At 40.5% G+C, this 19,615-nt stretch overlaps 1 protein-coding gene and 1 long non-coding RNA gene across 8 annotated transcripts in view; one reads left to right on the forward strand and one right to left on the reverse strand.

Annotated features, from left to right (window-relative positions):
* LOC108589630 (uncharacterized) overlaps positions 1–17,079 on the forward strand; it is a 35,258-nt gene extending 18,179 nt beyond the window's left edge. For both annotated transcript variants that reach the window (XR_013531343.1, XR_008478538.2), the window contains one exon: positions 16,869–17,079. This is a non-coding gene — a long non-coding RNA (uncharacterized LOC108589630). The remainder of the gene's footprint in view (positions 1–16,868) is intronic.
* The window catches only part of LOC100410073 (uncharacterized), a 29,536-nt gene that overhangs the window by 6,934 nt on the left and 2,987 nt on the right, over positions 1–19,615 (reverse strand). Inside the window, exons 2-4 of one of the 6 annotated variants that reach the window (XM_054249727.2) lie at positions 13,834–13,960; positions 12,750–12,828; positions 7,246–7,364 (exon numbers count right to left, since the gene is read on the reverse strand). In XM_054249727.2, the coding sequence (XP_054105702.1) occupies positions 7,246–7,364; positions 12,750–12,828; positions 13,834–13,960 (325 nt within the window). Of the gene's footprint in view, positions 1–7,245; positions 7,365–12,749; positions 12,849–13,833; positions 13,961–19,615 lie in introns of all 6 variants that reach the window. The other 5 variants (XM_078362036.1, XM_035285566.3, XM_078362035.1 and 2 more) reach the window with 5 other exon arrangements.

Genomic DNA, 19,615 nt, shown 5'->3' on the forward strand with positions numbered 1-19,615 from the left:
CCATTCCACTCCAGCCTGGGCAACAAAACTTCATCTCAAAGGAAAAAAAATAAAATAAAATAAAAGGAAGAATAAAACCCCATAAAATTTAACAGCACCTTGAAAAATGGACTGAAAAACCACACAACTCAGTAGGAGTATAATCATTATAAAAGAAACCAATAAAAGAGGCAGCACATATATATATAAACTTCATAGTCATATAAAGAATTATTTGCATACCCATAATTATTGCAGCATTATTACTGAAAGCCAATAGGTAAAAGCAATTCAAAGTTGTGTCACAGAATTATTCAGTAGATACAATCTGAACTATAAAAATACTGTTGGGTGGGCGTGGTGGCTCAATGCCTGTAATACCAGCACTTTGGGAGGCCGAGGTGGGCAAATCATGAGGTCAAGAGATTGAGACCATCCTGGCCACCATGATGAAACCCCATCTCTACAAAAAAACACAAAAATTAGCTGGGCGTGGTGGCACATGACTATAGTTCCAGCTACTCAAGAGGCTGAGACAGGAGAATTGCTTCAGCTTAGTAGGTGGAGGTTGCAGTGAGCTGAGATTGTACCACTAAACTCCAGCCTGGAGACAGAGTGAGACTCCATCTGAACAAATACTGGATTATCAACACAGAATTTTATAAGCAGGAAATATTCTAACAACTATAGAGATAAATTTTGACATTATGCAAAATGAAATGAGTCAGCCATAAAAATTCAGGTATTGCATGAAATAGATGAAGCAGTTACACTCTTAGAAAAAGAAGACAGTGGTGTTTGGAAAATTCCAGAAAATCAGAAAAATTGTTTTTTAATGTGTATTGAGATTAGGTTTGCAAGATGAAAACATTGTAGAGATTGTTGCATGACATTGTGAATATAATATGATGAAACAGAATATTTAAAAATGTTTGACAACAAATTTTGTTATGTGTTTTTGACAAGTAAAAATAATACCAAAAAATATTCAGAGTTATGACAGTTTTAATATTATCTTCAAATTTCAAAGTGTTTCTTTCACACAAAAATAATAGATTCATATTAGACATTGAAATTAGGAGAATTTTTATGGCTGCTCACCTAGACAAGATTGAACAACCCTTTAAAAGTTATTAAACCTACACAACAAATACACAAGTTAGTAAAAAAAAAACAGGAATAATATTTATAGAGAAAAACAAACAGTGGTAATGCTATTGGCAGTAGGCATATGGGTAATTCATAATTGATTTTGCTCAACACTGTCTTACACTGTAGAGTTAAACACTGTTACACTAATCATAATATAAAACAAAACAAGAAAACACAATTGGTTTGAGGTGACATACTCTGAAATATATAACATAAAAATATAATATTGCAAAATTAACATATGGAATGTAAAACTCACTGGACACCATCAAATAGATCAATATATTCATGAAAGAAATCTTCGAAACAGAATATAGAGAAAAAGTAATACCCAGGTAACTTGAAGACAAAAAAAGACAGAACTTTCCAAATTTTGACATAATAAAAAAAATGCTAACCAGTAATACTTAATTCAATTTTATTTTACTTCAAAAACAAGATAAAGACCTTCCAAAATAGAAGCTCAGGATATTTATTGTAACTAGAACGGTCTTATAAGAAATGTTACCTAATGATCAGACACAATGGCTCATGCCTGTAATTCTACAGCTTTAGGAAGCCAAGGCAGTCAGATCACTTGAGATAAGGAGTTCACGAACAACCTGAAAAACATAGACTCTGCTTATTAAACAGAAAAATGCTAAAATAGGCCAGGCGCGGTGGCTCACGCCTATAATCCCAGCACTTTGGGAGGCTGAGGCGGGTTGATCACAAGGTCAAGAGATCGAGACCATCCTGGTCAACATGGTGAAACCCCATCTCTACTAAAAATACAAAAATTAGCTGGGCATGGTGGCACACGCCTGTAGTCCCAGTACTCGGGAGGCTGAGACAGGAAAATTGCCTGAACCCGGGAAGCGGAGGTTGCAGTGAGCCGAGATCATGTCATTGCACTCCCGCCTGGGCAACTAAAGTAAATCTGCCTCAAAAAGAAAAAAAAAAAAAAAGCCTGACTGTAAAAAGAAAACCAAACAGACAGAAAGCAACAACAACAGCACCAACAAAAAAGTCCCCACAAAAACCCTATCCAAAGGTCAGCAGCCTCAAAGATCGAAGCCAGACAAACTCATGAAGATGAGAAGATTCAACAAACAAATGCTGAAAACTCAAAAAGCCAGAGTGCCTCTTCTCCAAATTATCACAACATATCCAGCAAAGTCACAGAACTGGGTGAAGGCTGAGATGGATAAACTGACAGAAGTAGGCTTCAGAAAATGGGTAATAATCAACTTTGCCGAGCTAACAAAGCATGTTTTTTTTTTTTTTTGGGAGACAGAGTTTTCGCTGTTGTTACCCAGACTGGAGTGCAATGGCACGATCTTGGCTCACCACAACCTCCGCCTTCGGGGTTTAGGCAACTCTCCTGCCTCAGCCTCCCGAGTAGCTGGGACTACAGGCGTGTACCATCATGCCCAGCTAATTTTTGTATTTTTAGTAGAGATGGGGTTTCACCATATTGACCAGGATGTAATCCCAGCTACTCGCGAGGCTGAGGCAGGAGAATTGCCTGAACCCAGGAGGCGGAGGTTGCGGTGAGCCGAGATCGCGCCATTGCACTCCAGCCTGGGTAAGGAGTGAAACTGCGTCTCAAAAAAAAAATAAAAAAAAAGGACATTCAGGACTTGAACTCAGCTCTGGATCAAGTGGAACTGATAGATATCTACAGTACTCTTGAGCCAAAAACAACACGTTACAAATTCTCGGTTCCACATGGCACTTATTCTTAAATTGGTCACATAGTTAGAAGTAAAACACTCCTTGGCAAATGCAAAAGAGCTGAAATTTTAACAGTCTCTCACAGCACAGTGCAATGGAATTAGAACTCCGTGCTGGCCAGGCGCGGTGGATCACGAGGTCAGGAGATCAAGACCATCTTGGTCAACAAGGTGAAACCCCGTCTCTACTAAAAATACAAAAACTAGCTGGGCATGGTGGTGCACACCTGTAGTCCCAGCTACTCGGGAGGCTGAGGCAGGAGAATTGCTTGAACCCAGGAGGCGGAGGTTGCGGTGAGCCAAGATAGTGCCATTGCACTCCAGTCTGGGTAACAACAGCGAAACTCCATCTCAAATAAAAAAAAAAAAAAAAAAAAGAACTCCATGCCAAGGCCAGGTATGGTTGCTCATGCCTGTAATCCTAGAACTTTGGGAGGCTGAGGCAGGCAAATCACAAGGTCAGAAGATTGAGGCCATCCTGGCTAACATAGTGAAACCTTTTTGCTACAAAAAATAATTAGCCAGGCATGGTGGCATGTGCCTGTAGCCAGCTACTCAGGAGGCTGAGGCAGGACAATAGCTTGAACCCAGGAGGTGGAGGGGTTGCAGTAAGCCGAGATCACACCACTGCACTCCAGCCTGGGTAACAGAGCGAGACTCTGTCTCAAAAAGAGAGAGAGGAAAAAACCTCATGGCCAGGCACGGTGCTCATGCCTGTAATCTCAGCACTTTGGAAGGCCAAACGGGGCAAAACATGAGGTCAGGAGTTTGAGGTCCAGCCTGGCCAACATGATAAAATCCCATTTCTACTAAAACTACAAAAATTAGTCAGGGGTGGTTGCGGGTGCCTGTAATCTCAGCTACTTGGGAGGCTGAGGCAAAGGAATTGCTTGAAACTGGAAGGCAGAAGTTGCAATGAGCCTAGATCGTGCCTCTGCACTCCAGCCTAGGCAAAGGAGCAAAATTTGTCTCAAACAAACAAACAAAAAGCAACCACATGCCGGGCCCAGTGGCTCACGCCTGTAATCCCAGCACTTCAGGAGGCTGAGGCAGGCAGATTACGAGGTCAGGAGATAGAGACCATCCTGGCTAACACGGTGAAACCCCATCTCTTAAAAAAAAAAAAAAGAAAAAATTCACAACCACACAACCACATGGAACTTAAACAACCTGCTCCTGAATGACTTCTGGGTAACTAATAAAATTAAATCAGAAATCAAGAATGTCTTTGACACCAATGAGAATGATAGAAAAGGTGGGACTTCTCCTTATTTCACTCTATGAGACCAGCATCATCCTGATATCAAAACCTGTCAGAGATATTTAATAAAAGAAAACTTCAATATCTCTGATAAACATTCATGTAAACATTCTCAATAAAATACAAAAATTAACCAAGGTGGATTAAAGATGTAAATATGAAACCCATAAGAATAAGAACCCTAGAAGAAAATCTAGGCAAAACCATTCAAAACATAGGCAAGGCTGGGCGCCGTGGCTCATGCCTGTAATCCCAGCACTTTGGGAGGCCGAGGCGGGTGGATCACGAGGTCAAGAGATCGAGACCATCCTGGTCAACATGGTGAAACCCCGTCTCCTAAAAATACAAAAATTAGCCGGGCATGGTGGTGCTCGCCTGTAGACCCAGCTACTCGGGAGGCTGAGGCAGGAGAATCGCTTGAACCCAGGAGGTGGAGGTTGCGGTGAGCTGAGATTGCGCCATTGCACTCCAGCCTGGGAGACAAGAGCAAAAAAAAACATAGGAAAAACAAAGATTTCATATGAAAACTTCAAAAGCAATTATAACAAAAGCAAACATTGACAAATGGGATCTAAATAAAGAGATTTTGTACAGCAAAAGAAACTATCATCAGAATGAACAGACAACCTACAGAATAATATTTTTCCACTCTATCCAGCTGACAAAAGTTAATATCCAAAGTCTACAGGGCACTTGAACAAATTTACAAAAATGAAACAACCCCACTAAAAAGTGGGCAAAGACCATGAACAGATATTTCTCAAAAGAAGACATTTATGTGGCCAAGAAACACACAAGAAAAGCTCACCATTGGTGATCATTAGAGAAATGCAAATCAAAATCAGAATGAGATACCATCTCACAGCAGTCAAAATGGTGACTACTGAAAAGCCAAGAACAACAGATGCTGGTGACGCTGTGGAGAAATAGAAATGCTTTTAAACTGTTTGTGGAAATGTGAAGACAGTATAGTGTCTTCAAAGACCTAAAACCAGACATGCCATTTGACCCAGCAATCTCATTACTAGGTATAAATCCCCAAAATGCAAATTATTCCATTATAAATATACATGGATGTATACGTTCATTGCAGCACAATTCATAATAGCAAAGGCATGGAATTAATTTAAACTAATTGCAGACAAAAAAAAAGATCGTGTACTTTGCAGGGACATGGATGGAGCTGGAAGCCATTATCTTTAGCAAACTAGTACAAGAACAGAAAACCAAACACCAAATGTTCTCACTTATCAGTGGAAGCTGAACAATAAGAACACATGAACATATGAAGGGGAACAACACACACTGGGGCCTGTCCAAAAGAGAGAAAGAGCATTAGGATAAATAGGCAATGCATGCAGGGCTTACTACGTAGGTGATGGGTTGATAGGTGCAGTAGACCACCATGGCACATGTTTACCTGTAACAAAGCTGCACATACTGCACATATATCCCAGAATGTAAAATAAAATAGAATTTTAAAAAAACAATAATAAAAATACTGGTAATAGTAACTTTGTTTCTTTAAGAAACCATTTTAAACATGTGTTAATTAAAATACATAATTTAAAAAATGGAATCTCAGGACTTTGTGAGGTCAAGGAGCGGGGCTAAAGACTTTAACTCAGGAGTTGAGACCAGACTGGACAACATGGCAAAACCCAGTCTGCACACAAAAAAAAACAAAACTCACCGGGCATGATGATATCTTTTCTTTTTTTTCTTTTTTTTTTTGAGACAGAGTCTTCCTCTGTCACCAGGCACCAGGCTGGAATGCAGTGGCATGATCTCGGCTCACTGCAACCTCCACTTCCCGGGTTCAAGCAATTCTCCTGCCTCAGCTTCCCGAGTAGCTAAGACTACAGACACGTGCCAACACGCCCAGCTACTTTTTATATTTTAGTAGAGACATGGTTTCACTATGTTGGCGAAGATGTTCTCAATCTCTTGACCTTGTGATCTGCCGCTTCAGCCTCCCAAAGTGCTGGGATTATAGGCATGAGCCACCGTGCCCGGCCTACCTTTTCCTTTATGAGATGGAGCCTCATCTGTCACCCAGGTTGTAGTGTATTGGCATGATCTCAGCTCACTACACCCTCTGCCTCCTGGATTCAAGCTATTATCCTGCCTCATCCTCCTAAGTAACTGGGATTACAGTCACACACCAATACACCTGGCTAATTTTTGTATATTTAGTAGAGATGAGGGCTCACGATTTGGCCAGGCTGGTATTGAATGTCTGGCCTCCAGGTGATAGCCCACCTTAGCCTCCCAAAGTGCTGGGGTTACAGGCCTGAGCCACTTCGTCTGGCCCATGATGATACATTATTTGCAAACCAGCTACTCAGGAAGCTAAAATGAGATCATCTGAGTTTGGGAGATTGAGGCTACAGTGAGCAGTGATCATGCCACAGTAAATCAGACTGGTTGACACAGTGAGGTTTTTCTTTTTCTTTTTAGATGAAGTCTCACCCTGTCATCAAGGCTGGAATGCAATGGCATGATCTCAAGTCATGGAAACCTCCGCCTCCTGGCTTCAAGCGATTGTTCTGCCTCAGAATCTCGAGCTTGCTGGGATTACAGCTGTGTGCCACCATGCCTGGCTAACTTTTTGCATCTCTAGTAGAGATGAGATTTCACCATGTTGGCCAGGCTGGTCTCAAACTCCTGACCTCGTGATCCACCTGCCTTGGCCTCCCAAAGTGCTGGGATTACATCAAGTGTGAGGCGAAAAAGCCAGTTTCTTTTAATGAACCAGCTATCATTTGAATGAATGGAGTAAAAACTTTATGATTAACAAGAAGATGGTGCCAAGGCATTTATGAGGGACTTGCCTCCATGACCTAAACACTTCCCTCCAGGTTCTACATCCAACACTTAGGATTACATTAGAGCATGAGGTTTGCATGCGTGAAGAAAAAGAAACAGAAAAATGTAACTACACCATACTTCAAAATTTCCGTACATTAAAAAAATATTCAATAGCTGGGCGCGGTGGCTCACGCCTATAATCCCAGCACTTTAGGAGGCCAAGGCGGGTGGATCACGAGGTCAAGAGCTCGAGACCATCCTGGTCAACAAGGTGAAACCCCGTCTCTACTAAAAATACAAAAATTAGCTGGGCATAGTGGCGCACACCTGTAGTCCCAGCTATTCGGGAGGCTGAGGCAGGAGAATTGCTTGAACCCAGGAGGCGGAGGTTGCGGTGAGCCAAGATCGTGCCATTGCACTCCAGTCTGGATAACAACAGTGAAATTCTGTCTCAAAAAAAAGAAAAAAATTCAATTGAGTGAAAATGCCTTCTAGAAAATAGGTGAAAATATTTGCAAATCACATATAATAGGAGTTAATATTCAGAATATATAAATGCTTAAAACTGAACAATAAACCTAAATAAATTAATTTAGAAATCAGCAAATAAACAATATTTTCGGCCAGAAGTGGTGGCTCACGCCTGTAATCCTAGCACTTCAGGAGGCCGAGGCAAGTGGATCACAAGGTCAAGAGATTGAGACCATACTGGCCAACATGGTGAAACCTTATCTCTACTAAAAAAAAAATGCATATATACAAAAATTAGCTGGACGTGGTGGTGCGCGTCTGTAATCCCAGCTACTCAGGAGGCTGAGGCAGGAGAATTGCTTGAACCTGGGAGGCGGAGGTTGCAGTGAGCCGAGATCACACCAGTACACTCCAGCCTGGCGCCTAGCAACAGAGCAAGACTCTGTCTCAAATAAAACAAAACAAACAAAAAAAAAAACAATATTTTCATAAAAAAATACAGAAATAGGCCAATCGTGGTGACTCATGCCTGTAATCCCAGCACTTTGGGAGGTCAAGGCAGGTGGATCATGAGGTCAGGAGTTCAAGATCAGCCTGTCCAACATGGTGAAATGCCATCTCTACAAAAAATACAAAAATCAGCCAAGCATGGTGGCGTGCACCTGTAGTTCAAGCTACTCAGGAGGCTGAAGCAAAAGAATTGCTCAAACTTGGGAGGCAGAGGTTACAGTGAGCCAAGATCACACCATTGCACTCTAGCCTGGGCAACAAGAGTAAAACTCCATCTCAAAAAAAAAAAAGAAAAAAGAGAGAGAGTGATAACTTTTATATTTTAAATATAAGCTATTTGTACACAAAATAAAACAGCTGTAAACCAACTTTAGAAGCAAAGAATACTCTTACATTGCTAATTTTTTAAATTATATTTTGCAAAATACAATTAGAGCCTCTGATATATTCAACAAATATTTAGCAATAAATTATGTTATTTAAGTATACACCGAAGCAGATAGGTAAAAATCCTGGTTTTCTTTTTTTTAAATATTTTTTTGAGTCAGAGTCTCGCTCTGTTGCCCAGGCTGGAGTACAGTGGCATGATCTTAGCTCACTGCAACCTCCGCCTCCTGGGTTCAAGTGATTCTTCAGCCTTAGCCTTCTGAATAGCTGGGACTACAGGCACATGCCACCACACCCAGCTAGTTTTTTGTATTTTTTTAGTAGAGATGGGGTTTCACCATGTTGGCCAGGCTGGTCTCAAACTCCTGACCTCCAGATCCGCCCACCTCAGCCTCTCAAGGTGCTGGGATTATAGGCGTGAGCCACCACACTGGCAAAAATTCTGTTTTTTGTTTTGTTTTTGCCTGTGACAAATTTAAATATTTAAGTATTTCAGTAAACATGGAGTTACCACCAATTATCTAAATAACTTTAGGCATAACATGTAAATTCTGGCATAGTGTTCTAAATGTCTGAACCTAGAAATACAGATAAGTTTAAAATAAAAAACAAGGGCCGGGCACGGTGGCTCACCCCTGTAATCCCAGCACTTTGGGAGGCCGAGGCGGGTGGATCACGAGGTCAAGAGATCTAGACCATCCTGGTCAACATGGTGAAACCCCATCTCTACTAAAAAAAAAATACAAAAAATTAGCTGGGCGTGGTGGCGCATGCCTGTAATCCCAGCTACTCAGGAGGCTGAGGCAAGAGAATTGCCTGAACCCAGGAGGCGGAGGTTGCAGTGAGCCGAGATCGCGCCACTGCACTCCAGCCTGGGTAACAAGAGCGAAACTCCATCTCAAAAAAAAAAAAATAGAAAACAAAAATGTATAGCAGGAGAAACATCAGATGATAAAATTAAAAGGGCTGTATTTGCTTATCCCTCCCACAGCAAGAAAATGTCTCATCCATTCCTTAAATAAATGCCTTATGAGAGTCAAGCATCACAGCTCAAATCTGTAATGACAGTTACATTAAGGTTGGAGAATTGCTTCAGGCCTGGATTTCAAGACCAGTCTGGGTTATAAAGCAAGACCTTGTGTCCAGAATAAATGCCTTTAAGAGAGCTTTGAGATCTAGGGAGGGAGTTGTGAAACTGCTGAAGCCCAAGATTGAGGAGTGTTCCTTTTCAGAGGGCAGGTCCTCACTCACGTGAGAAACTACAGGACCCCTGGTCTTGGCTACAGATCAAGAAATGGCCCAACCACCTTGGTCCCACTGAGAATTCTGAAGTTACTCTGAAACCATCCCAAACTCCTCCAGTTACAGTATGGGAGAAGCCCTGCCCTTCCGGAGACCTGGAGGAAGTACTCATTTGCAGCCATGTGGGCAGGCCTACAGACCTTGTTCTTTACTGTGGTCCCTGAAGCAGTTCAATGACTTAGTTCCAGCTCCACAGGTAACAGTTTATGGCCAGTTCTGCTTACATAGAAACCCTCACAGTAATCTGTGGAAATTCTCTCTGGTACTCAGTGAAGGCCATACTTATTCACATCCTGAAATAAGGGCCATTTTATCTGGACCTGACTGTAGAAACCTGCCCTAGTGTCTGCTCCACAGATAAAAGTCCTGGAGGATATTTAATCTATGAAAAAAAGGGGGGGAATTACAACTCCTTAAACCCTTGTAACAAGCCAACTAATTGTGGACCCTAGTGGAGACCCAGAAACCTTGTGACCAAGTTACCACCCCACTCCACTACAAATCTAGGGGCATTTCAGAACCTTGGGAACCCAATAAAAGATCTTTACTTCCGGATAGTTTATGAAAACTTGAGGAGTTCTTTGCTCTTTCAAATTCACCGACACCAATATAAAACTATATTATGCCTATTGTCAATGCTTCTATTTTAACATAGCACTGGAAGTATGTGGCAGAATAATGAATAAAAAGTATTTTTAAAAATTCATTGAAATCAAAGACAAATAGGTAAAAAATTGCTGTTTGTGGAATAATCTTATACATAAAAAACCATAGACAGTGCATTGAAATTTGCCTAAACTAATAAATACACTCAGTAAATTAATAAAATAGAAAATTAAGAAAAGTACAAGTTATTGTTTTGTACACTTAAAACAAGCTATTAGATACAATAGAAATAAAAAATCTTTTTTTTATTTTGAGACCGAATCTTGCTCTCTCACCCAGGCTGGAGTGCAACGGCAGGATCTCACTGCAACCTCCACCTCCTGGATTCAAGCAATTCCCTTGCCTCATACCCCCAAGTAGCTGGGATTACAGGTGCCTACCATCACACCTGGCTAAATTTTTATATTTTTAGTAGAGCCCATATGGGCCAGACTGGTCTCAAACTCCTGAACAAAAGTGATCCACCTGCTTTGGCCTCCAAAAGTTCTGCGATTACAGGCCTGAGCCATCATGCCAGTCAAGAAAAATATTCTTTTTAAAATATACTTACAATAATAAATTCCTTTTTTTACGATTATTATTTTTTTATCACCCCCCCCCCCACAATAATGAATTTCTAAGAATTTAACCAAGGAGGCAAAAAAATCTTTACAATGAATCCCAGCACTTTGGAAGGTTGAAAGGGGGGGGATCACCTGAAGTCAGGAGTTCAAGACCAGCCTGGCCAACATAGTGAAACCCCATCTCTACTGAAAATATAAAAAACTGGCTGGGGATGGCGATGGGCACCTGTAATCCCAGCTGCCCGGGAGGCTGAGACAGGATAATTGCTTGAACCTGAGAGGTGGAGGTTGCAGTGAGCCAAGATTGTGCCACTGCATTCCATTCTGGGCAAGAAGAGCAAACCAATGTCTCAAAAAAAAAAAAAATTAATAAAAGAAATTAGAGAAAACTATTGTTCTTGAGACAAAGTCATGCTCTTTTGCCCAGACTGTAGTAAAATGGCATGATCTCATTGCACTCTCTGCCTCCCGGGTTCAAGTGATTCTCCCAACTCAGCCTCCCGAATGGCTGGGATTTCAGGTGTGTGTCACCCCACCCAGCTAATTTTTGCATTTTTAGTAGAGACGGGGTTTCACCATATTGGCTGGTCTTGAACTCCTGACTTTGCAATCCACTTGCCTCAGCCTCCCAAAGTGCTGGTTTACAGGCGTGAGCCACTACGCCTGGCCTACAGCACCATATTCTGTAAAGGAATCTATAGATTCAACCAACTTCCTATTTTTTTTTTTTTTTTTTAAGAGACAGGATCTCACTATGTTGCCCAGGCTGGAGTGCAGTGGCTATTCGCAGGCTCGATCCCACTACTGATCAGAGTTTTGACCTGCTCCTTTTCTGACCTGGGCCTGTTCACCTCTCCTTAGGCAACCTGGTGGTCCCCTGCTCCCAAGAGGTCACCATATTGATGCCGAACTTAGTGCAGACACCTGATTGGCATAGCAGACTACAGCCCAGAACTCCTGGGCTCAAGTGATCCTCCCAACTCAGCCTCCCAAAAAGCTGGGACTACTGGCATGCACCACTGCACCTGGCCCAACTTTCTATTAAAATTATAGTGGCTTTTTTTTACAGTAATAAAAACAACAATTCTAAAATTTACAGGAAACTATAATAAACTTCAAATAGCCAAAGCACTCTGAGGAAAAAGAAGAAAGCAGAGAAACATCATACTTTATAATTTCAAACTAAATTTCAAGAATATAGAAATCAAAACAGAATAGAATGAGCAGATAATTAACACAAAAACCAATAGAGGCTGGGCATGGTGGCTCATGCCTGTAATCCCAGCAATTTGGGAGGCTGAGGTGGGTAATAACCTAAGTCAGGAGTTCAAGACTGACCTGACCAACAAAGAAAAACCCTGTCTCTTAAAAGGGAGGCAAAGATTGCAGTGAGCTGAGTTTGCACCACTGCACTCCAGCCTCAACAACAGAGTGAGACTGTATCCAAAAAAAAAAAAAAAAAAAACCACCAACAGAACAGAGACCACTACTATCACACATTTTAGACATAATGCAAAAAGAGAACTAAAAAAATAGTTTAACATAAAGTTTCTCAAAATCATGCAGATATCTATGTGTCTCCCAAAACAATGCAAAGGCAGTCAGATTGTGGAGTCTTATATGCTATGAAGAGGACTTTGGCTCTCACTGTAAACTTAAAGGAAGATCAATGAAGGGAATGTAGAATTCCTTTTTTTTTTTGCAGATTAAATATCTCAGGAGTAGAATGCTTAGAGAATTTTAAAGGGTAAGAGAGAACATGGCCCTATGTGGGAATAATAACAACAAAACAAACAAACCAACACCTCAGGCTTCCCAGAAACTACTTGCTTTGGAACACAGCTTTTCAAAACACATTGTAGGGACTGGCTTTTTTTGCCCCCTAATCTTCCAACCTTTCAACTGTCAAATGTTTTATACACTCTCACCTACCTGGGGGTGTGGCTGCCATACTGTGTCTCTTCATATTCCAGGGATCTTTTTCTTCCTGCAGACAGGTGATCAGATCTGCCTTAGAGACAGCAATACCTGCTTTATTAAAATAAGTAACATGAATCTTGCTCATATTCTCTAATTACCAACCTCTACCGTGCTTACTAAAAAGGATGTCATAGAACATTCTGGAAAATTAATCCCAAAACACTATTAAATGACAGAAAGTTCTTAACATTTAGAAAATACTTTAAATTTATAGGTCCTTAATTAACTACCTAGTACTCTAAGTCAAAAATTAGTGGTGGCAAATTGATTTTAACACAGGGGCAACAATATTTTAAACCACTAAATTTCTAAAATTACCACTACTCTAGAGTGAAGGATACAGACCAGTTCAGGAATGTAAAAAGTTCAGGCCAAGATCAAACATCTTGAAGAAGTTTTTTTCTACGTGGACAATATCTCAAGACTTTCTGAAAACAGGGATTAGAAATTCATTTATGGCCAGGCGCGGTGGCTCAAGCCTGTAATCCCAGCACTTTGGGAGGCTGAGGTGGGTGGATCACGAGGTCAAGAGATCGAGACCATCACCATGGTCAACATGGTGAAACCCTGTCTCTACTAAAAATACAAAAAAAATTAGCTGGGCATGGTGGCGTGCGCCCATAATCCCAGCTACTTGGGAGGCTGAGGTAGGAGAATTGCTTGAAACCAGGAGGCGGAGGTTGCGATGAGCCGAGATTGCGCCATTGCACTCCAGCCTGGGTAACAAGAGCGAAACTGTCTCAAAAAAAAAAAAAAAAAAAAAAGGAAATTCATTTATGAAAAGCATAAATTGGCTGGGTGTGGTGGCTCACAACTGTAATCCCAGCACTTTGGGAGGCCAAGGCGGGTGTATCACCTAAGGTCAGGAGCTTGAGACCAGCTTAACTAACATAGAGAAACCCCATCTTTAAAATAATAAAAAGGTTAGAAAGAAAGAAAGAAAAGAAAAGCATAAATTACCAAAAATTATTCTACAAAAATAGAGAAATGAAACTTCTAGGGTATATGAGGAATTGTGTATTAAAGTTATTCTCACCCAAGAAGACCAGGTTTCTGTAGTTCTCTAACATCACTTTTCTATACAAATCCTGCTGAGCAGGGTTCAGGCATTGCCACTCCTCCAGAGAGAATTCGATGGCCACATCCCTAAATGTCAACGGCCCCTGAAAAACACACATATACGCGCGTGCGCGCGCACACACACACACATATTTACAAGTGTCCATAGGCAGAATTTGTCATTTAAATTATACTTAAATGAGAAAGTAAAGAATATTGGTTCTGACTTATAGGAATGACTGAAATTATCCAACAATTTTTAACACAGAAATATTCTCTAATGTATTCTCTAACTCTTGAGAAGGGAATGCTATAAGATACACAACACTAGTGTATATATGATACACTAATGAATAATACAGTATAAAGCTAAAGGCATAAACATAAACGTACATTTTTAGCACTATATTTGCATCACAAAGAATGAGTTGTGCATGTTTTTCAGACTAAAAAGACATGATGAGTTAGAAGTCACCTCTTAAGTTTTAATGTGTACAGTAAACTGGAGATCTTGCGCAGATTTTTTCTTTTTCAGAACATCTGAAATAAATTATGAGTTTCTGAATTTCATTCTTTTTTTTGAGACGGAGTTTCCCTCTTGTTGCCCAGGCTGGAGTGCAATGGCGCCATCTCGGCTCACCACAACCTCCGCCTCCTGGGTTCAAGCAATTCTCCTGCCTCAGCCTCCCGAGTAGCTGGGGTTACAAGCGCGAATCACCATGCCCAGCTAATTTTTTATATTTTTAGTAGAGACGGGGTTTCACCTTATTGACCAGGATGGTCTCGATCTCTTGACTTCGTGATCCACCCGCCTCGGCCTCCCAAAGTGCTGGAATTACAGGCATGAGCCACCACTCCCGGCTAAGTTTCTGAATTTCTAACAAGCTCACTAGTAACACCAACGTGTTTGGCACAACAAGAATATTTTGTCAAACATCCATTAAGTGGAAGAACCTGTGTTTTACCCAGCTTTTCTGGCCTGTAAAGAAAGATCAGAGTCTTTATTTTCCAAAGACAGAGATATGCAAAAAAAGAAAGGCAGCTGCCAGATTAAATGTGATGGTTTATGCACAGCTCTTCTTTAGCTACATAAACATACTTAATAATGAAGAGAAAAAAAAACTCTATAGTAGGGCTGGGAATGGAGGCTCATGCCTGTAATCTAAGCACTTTGGAGGCCAAGGCGGGCGGATCACCTGAGGCCGGGAGTTCAAGATCAGCCTGACCATCATAGCGAAACCCTGTCTTTTAAACACAAACAAACAAACAAAAAAAAAAAAACTCTATAGTCAAATAAATAGTTCAGAGAGCTCTTTAAGTCAATTTTAAAATCAACTGCACGGCAGGGCGCAGTGGCTCACGCCTATAATCCCAGCACTTTGGGAGGCCGAGGCGGGTGGATCACGAGGTCAAGAGATAGAGACCATCCTTGTCAACAAGGTGAAACCCCGTCTCTACTAAAAATACAAAAATTAGCTGGTCATGGTGTTGCACGCCTGTATACGGGAGGCTGAGGCAGGAGAATTGCTTGAACCCAGGAGGCAGAGATTGCAGTGAGCCGAGATCGTGCCACTGCACTCCAGTCTGGGTAACAACAGCGAAACTCCAGCTCAAAAGTAAATATAAATAAATAAATTAATTAATTAATTTAAAAAATCAACTGCACTAGTACAAAGTTTTATGATGTGCTGATGCATAGAGAAGAACACTGTATGTCTGTTGAGATACTGCCCCTCAAGAAGTAAATTATATTTGGCAGGCATTTGTTCTGGGAAATAAAAAAAAAAAAAGTAAATTATAGTCTGAATTTAACCATACAGAAAAATCAGTTTTATGCAGAGTGCAACATGCAGATATCTTCTATGTTCTGTAATTTTAAATAACAATTTAGTCTTTCTTTATCACCCTAGAGAGCAAGTATCTCTCAATAATTCTTTTTTCAGAACTTTCAGGGTAATAAATGTCATCCTGTTTAAATAAGCATTTTCTTAATCCTGTTCTGCATAGAGCTAATGGAGAACACAGATAAAACCTCAACATTACATGTTCTCCATCTTTACTAAGACCCCAGCTTTTCTGCATTAGGAATCTTGAGTATCCACATCTTCCCATGTTCAACAAAAACAAAGGGAACATTTTTAATATCACAGATTATAAATTCATGGTGAGATTTCTGCATGGCATATAAAAAGCCACAATTTAGAGAGTGTAGCGAAGGCTCTGGGATATAGGAGATAAATATTTTGCAGAGACTCTTGACTATCAAAAGAATTTTAAATAATAGTTAAAACAAACTCACTAGGGGAAAAGAAACACAAATAGAGAAGTAAAGGTTTGCAAGGACTAAACGCTTGGCACTCCAGGAGGCAGAGTGGACATAGCTCTTTATCTGAGACATATTTAGCTTAAAAAAAAAAGCCATTTTTTTCTCCTTTGCCTTATTTAAAAATCCTTTTTAGATTTACACTAGCATTTTAAGAAAATGCCTTTAAATGTGTCAGCACCACCTGTTTACCTGCTACCCTCACACTCACAGATAAAAGAACTTAAACCTGCAGGAAAAGTCCACCCATTTTTTTATTCTTTTTTTATGTTTATTTATTTATTTTCTTGAGACTGGGGACAGCGGGGGGGTCTCTCACTTTGTTGCCCAGGATAGAGTGCAGTGGCTATTCACAGGCGCGATCCCACTACTAATCAGTATGGGAGTTTCGACCTGCTTTGTTTCCGACCTGGGCAGGTTCACCCATCCTTAGACAACCTGGTGGTCCCCCACCCCTGGGAAGTCACTATATTAATGCCGAACTTAGTATGGACACCCTATTGAGATTGCGCACTATAGCCCAGAACTCCTGGGCTCAATCGATCCTCCCACTTCAGCCTCCTGAGTAGCTGGTACTACAGGAATGCGCCACCATGGGTGGATCATTTCTATTCTTTATAACAGAAGAGATTCACGAACAATGAGCTCCTCCATGAATTAAAAATATGTTTCTCTATTTCTGTCTTCAGGAGCCCACCCTGCCACAAATACCAGCAAGTTCTGCTACAGTAATGAAAATATGGGTCACACTGACCTATTCCCATGAAAACCAAACCGAAGAGTTCCTATGACCAAATGTAAAGGAGAAACTTCACTCTCATGAATGTATCTTGAACCTCTCATACTTAATTCTGGCCTCACCTCAGAGTCACATGAGACACAATAAAAACACAATAAATACTTTCACCTAGAACAATAAACAGAATCTGTGGAAAAGATACAAGTAAAGAGATTTTTGTAAATTGGCCATGGAATCCTAATGAGAAGCCTGGGCTGATAACCACTTAGCTAAGCATTGCCTCTCAAACTTTAATGAGCTCAAAAATCACTTGGTAATGTTGGTCCCACTCTATGTCACGTGATTCTGCAGGTTTGGAAAGGGTCCATGGATGTGTGTTTCAAACAAGTCCCCTCTCAATGCTGATGTTGCTCCCCCTGGGCTCATTATTAGCATTAGTTAGACAAGAGTGCTGAGCATAAGGGACTCTGTGCCTACAGAGTCCTTATTTGTACCAGAAGTATTTGTGGTCTTTATTTGTACCAGAAGTGTAAGGGACTTACACTCAGCACTCTTGTCACACCACAAATACTTGGGATACAAATAAAGACAAAAAATTTCCATTCACTCTTCAGGAGATGTTGTCTGCAGGCACTCAAAATGGTCCAGCAGCAAATTAAAAAAAAAAAAAAAAAATGGTCTAACATTTCATATACCAGTGTAGGTTTTCCAACAATACAGCCTGTAACAAAACTAGGCTGTCATGAACCCCTGGTAATAGAATTGTTTACCTTTATACCAAGAAGAACGGGAAAGCACCAGAATCTGTATGTGCTATATGCCCAGGCAAACTTCAAGAGGTTCATGCGCTAAGACCAAAGGTTCTTAAGAAATTGTCCAAACCAAAGAAACATGTCAGCAGGGCCTATGGTGGTTCCATGTGTGCTAAATGTGTTCGTGACAGGATCAAGCATGCTTTCCTTACTGAGGAGCAGAAAATCATCATGAAAGTTTTGAAGGAGCACACACAGTCAGAAAGCTAAATAAAACATGAAATGATTTTATGTAATCAGAATGAAAAGTTGTTTTTTGGTTTTTTTTTTGAGATGGAGTCTCGCTCCATCTCTAACCTGGAGTGCAGTGGCGCAATCTCAGCTCACTGCAACCTCTGCCTCCCTGGTTCAAACAATTCTCCTGCCTCAGCCTCCGAAATAGCTGGGACTACAGTTGTGTGCCACCATGCCCAGCTAATTTTTGTATTTTTAGTAGAGACAGGGTTTCACCATGTTGGCCAGGATGGTCTCTAACTTTTGACCTCATGATCTACCCACCTCCGCCTCCCAAGGTGCTAGGATTACAGGCATGAATCACCTCAACCGGCTTAAAAATGAAAATATTTTTTTAAAAAGACAAAAAAATCTCCATTCCAAATTTTCCTGTTCTTTGTTGTCTCTTTAAAGTTTACAGAAAAAAACAAAAGGCAGCAATGTCTGAATAAGTCTGCATTTAAAAAATGTATACATGAAGTAATGCAATGTTTATTAAGAAGGTACCATGTGCTGCAACTGTAAGAGGAGGTAATGGGTTCCTGGCCACACCACAATTGGTGGTAACCCTGGTGATTGCTGTTTTCCTCTCTTCCGCTACTGGCAGAAGGATCTTTGTGGTGCAGGAGCTGCTATAGCCTGAGGTGAGGTCTTGCCCTCTTCTCCCTTTATCCTCTGCCTCTTCCTCCAGCAGGGAAAATGTAGCAGGGATGCCCTGGAGGTGGCTGAGCCCCTGTCTAGAAAAGGAGGCAAGCTCTGTTGACACAGGTCTTTTGTAAGGGCACAAGGTTTAAGCTGGTGGCCCAGGACCATCATTCTACTATAATAAAGATCGTGAAATAATAATATAATAATAATAATAAAAAGAAGGTACTATGTGCTCAAGAGTGTGTTACAGGGCACTGTGCTGTGATTATATCCTAATAACACCTTGAAAGTCCATACTAAGTACTCAATAATTCTCAGGATTTAATGAGCCCAGAATTAATATTTATTTCTCTGGTTCTCTGTCATTGATTTTCTTAAAAACAGATAAACAAAAAGCTAAAAATGTGGACAGATGAAGATATATAAATAACTAAATGGTAAATATAGACAAATGAAGATCTACAGATAAAGAACTATAAACATACAGTTTAATGTAGTTTAGAGAATTTTTTGTGTTTATATTTACTTGTTTGTGACTTGTGCAGCTACTACTGGATCTGCAGGAAAACAAGTTGCTAAATGAAATCTTGTTATAAGCACTGGTTTTACTACAAAATTTAAAAATTAAGATCTTGAAATATATACTTTATTTTTCTTATGTATCTGCTTTTGGGTTTCAGGATATTGTGAGCACCAGTTCTAGAAAATCAGCATGATTTGCCAGCCAACACTTGAATTATGAATCAGTTTTGTAAGGAAAGACTCCAGAGTGGGGCCAGACCTAAATAAAGCCTCCAAAATGGGTGAATCTGATTAGAACTGGGGCAGGGAGAAGACCCTCGGTAGAATTTGTTGTCTATGCCTCTGGGGTATTTCCAGTTCTTCCTAAGCTTACCTAAAAACTTAAATTTCAGAGTTTATGTAACTTTAATCTATTTTTGCCACTGCTTTGTCAATTTTAAAACATATACTAATAAGCAATTTAAACAAATCTTTTAAAGTTTTCTAGGATAATTTTATTAGA

This window comes from Callithrix jacchus, chromosome 22, assembly GCF_049354715.1.
Source record: "Callithrix jacchus isolate 240 chromosome 22, calJac240_pri, whole genome shotgun sequence".
In the NCBI taxonomy this organism is placed as follows: Eukaryota; Metazoa; Chordata; class Mammalia; order Primates; family Cebidae; genus Callithrix; species Callithrix jacchus.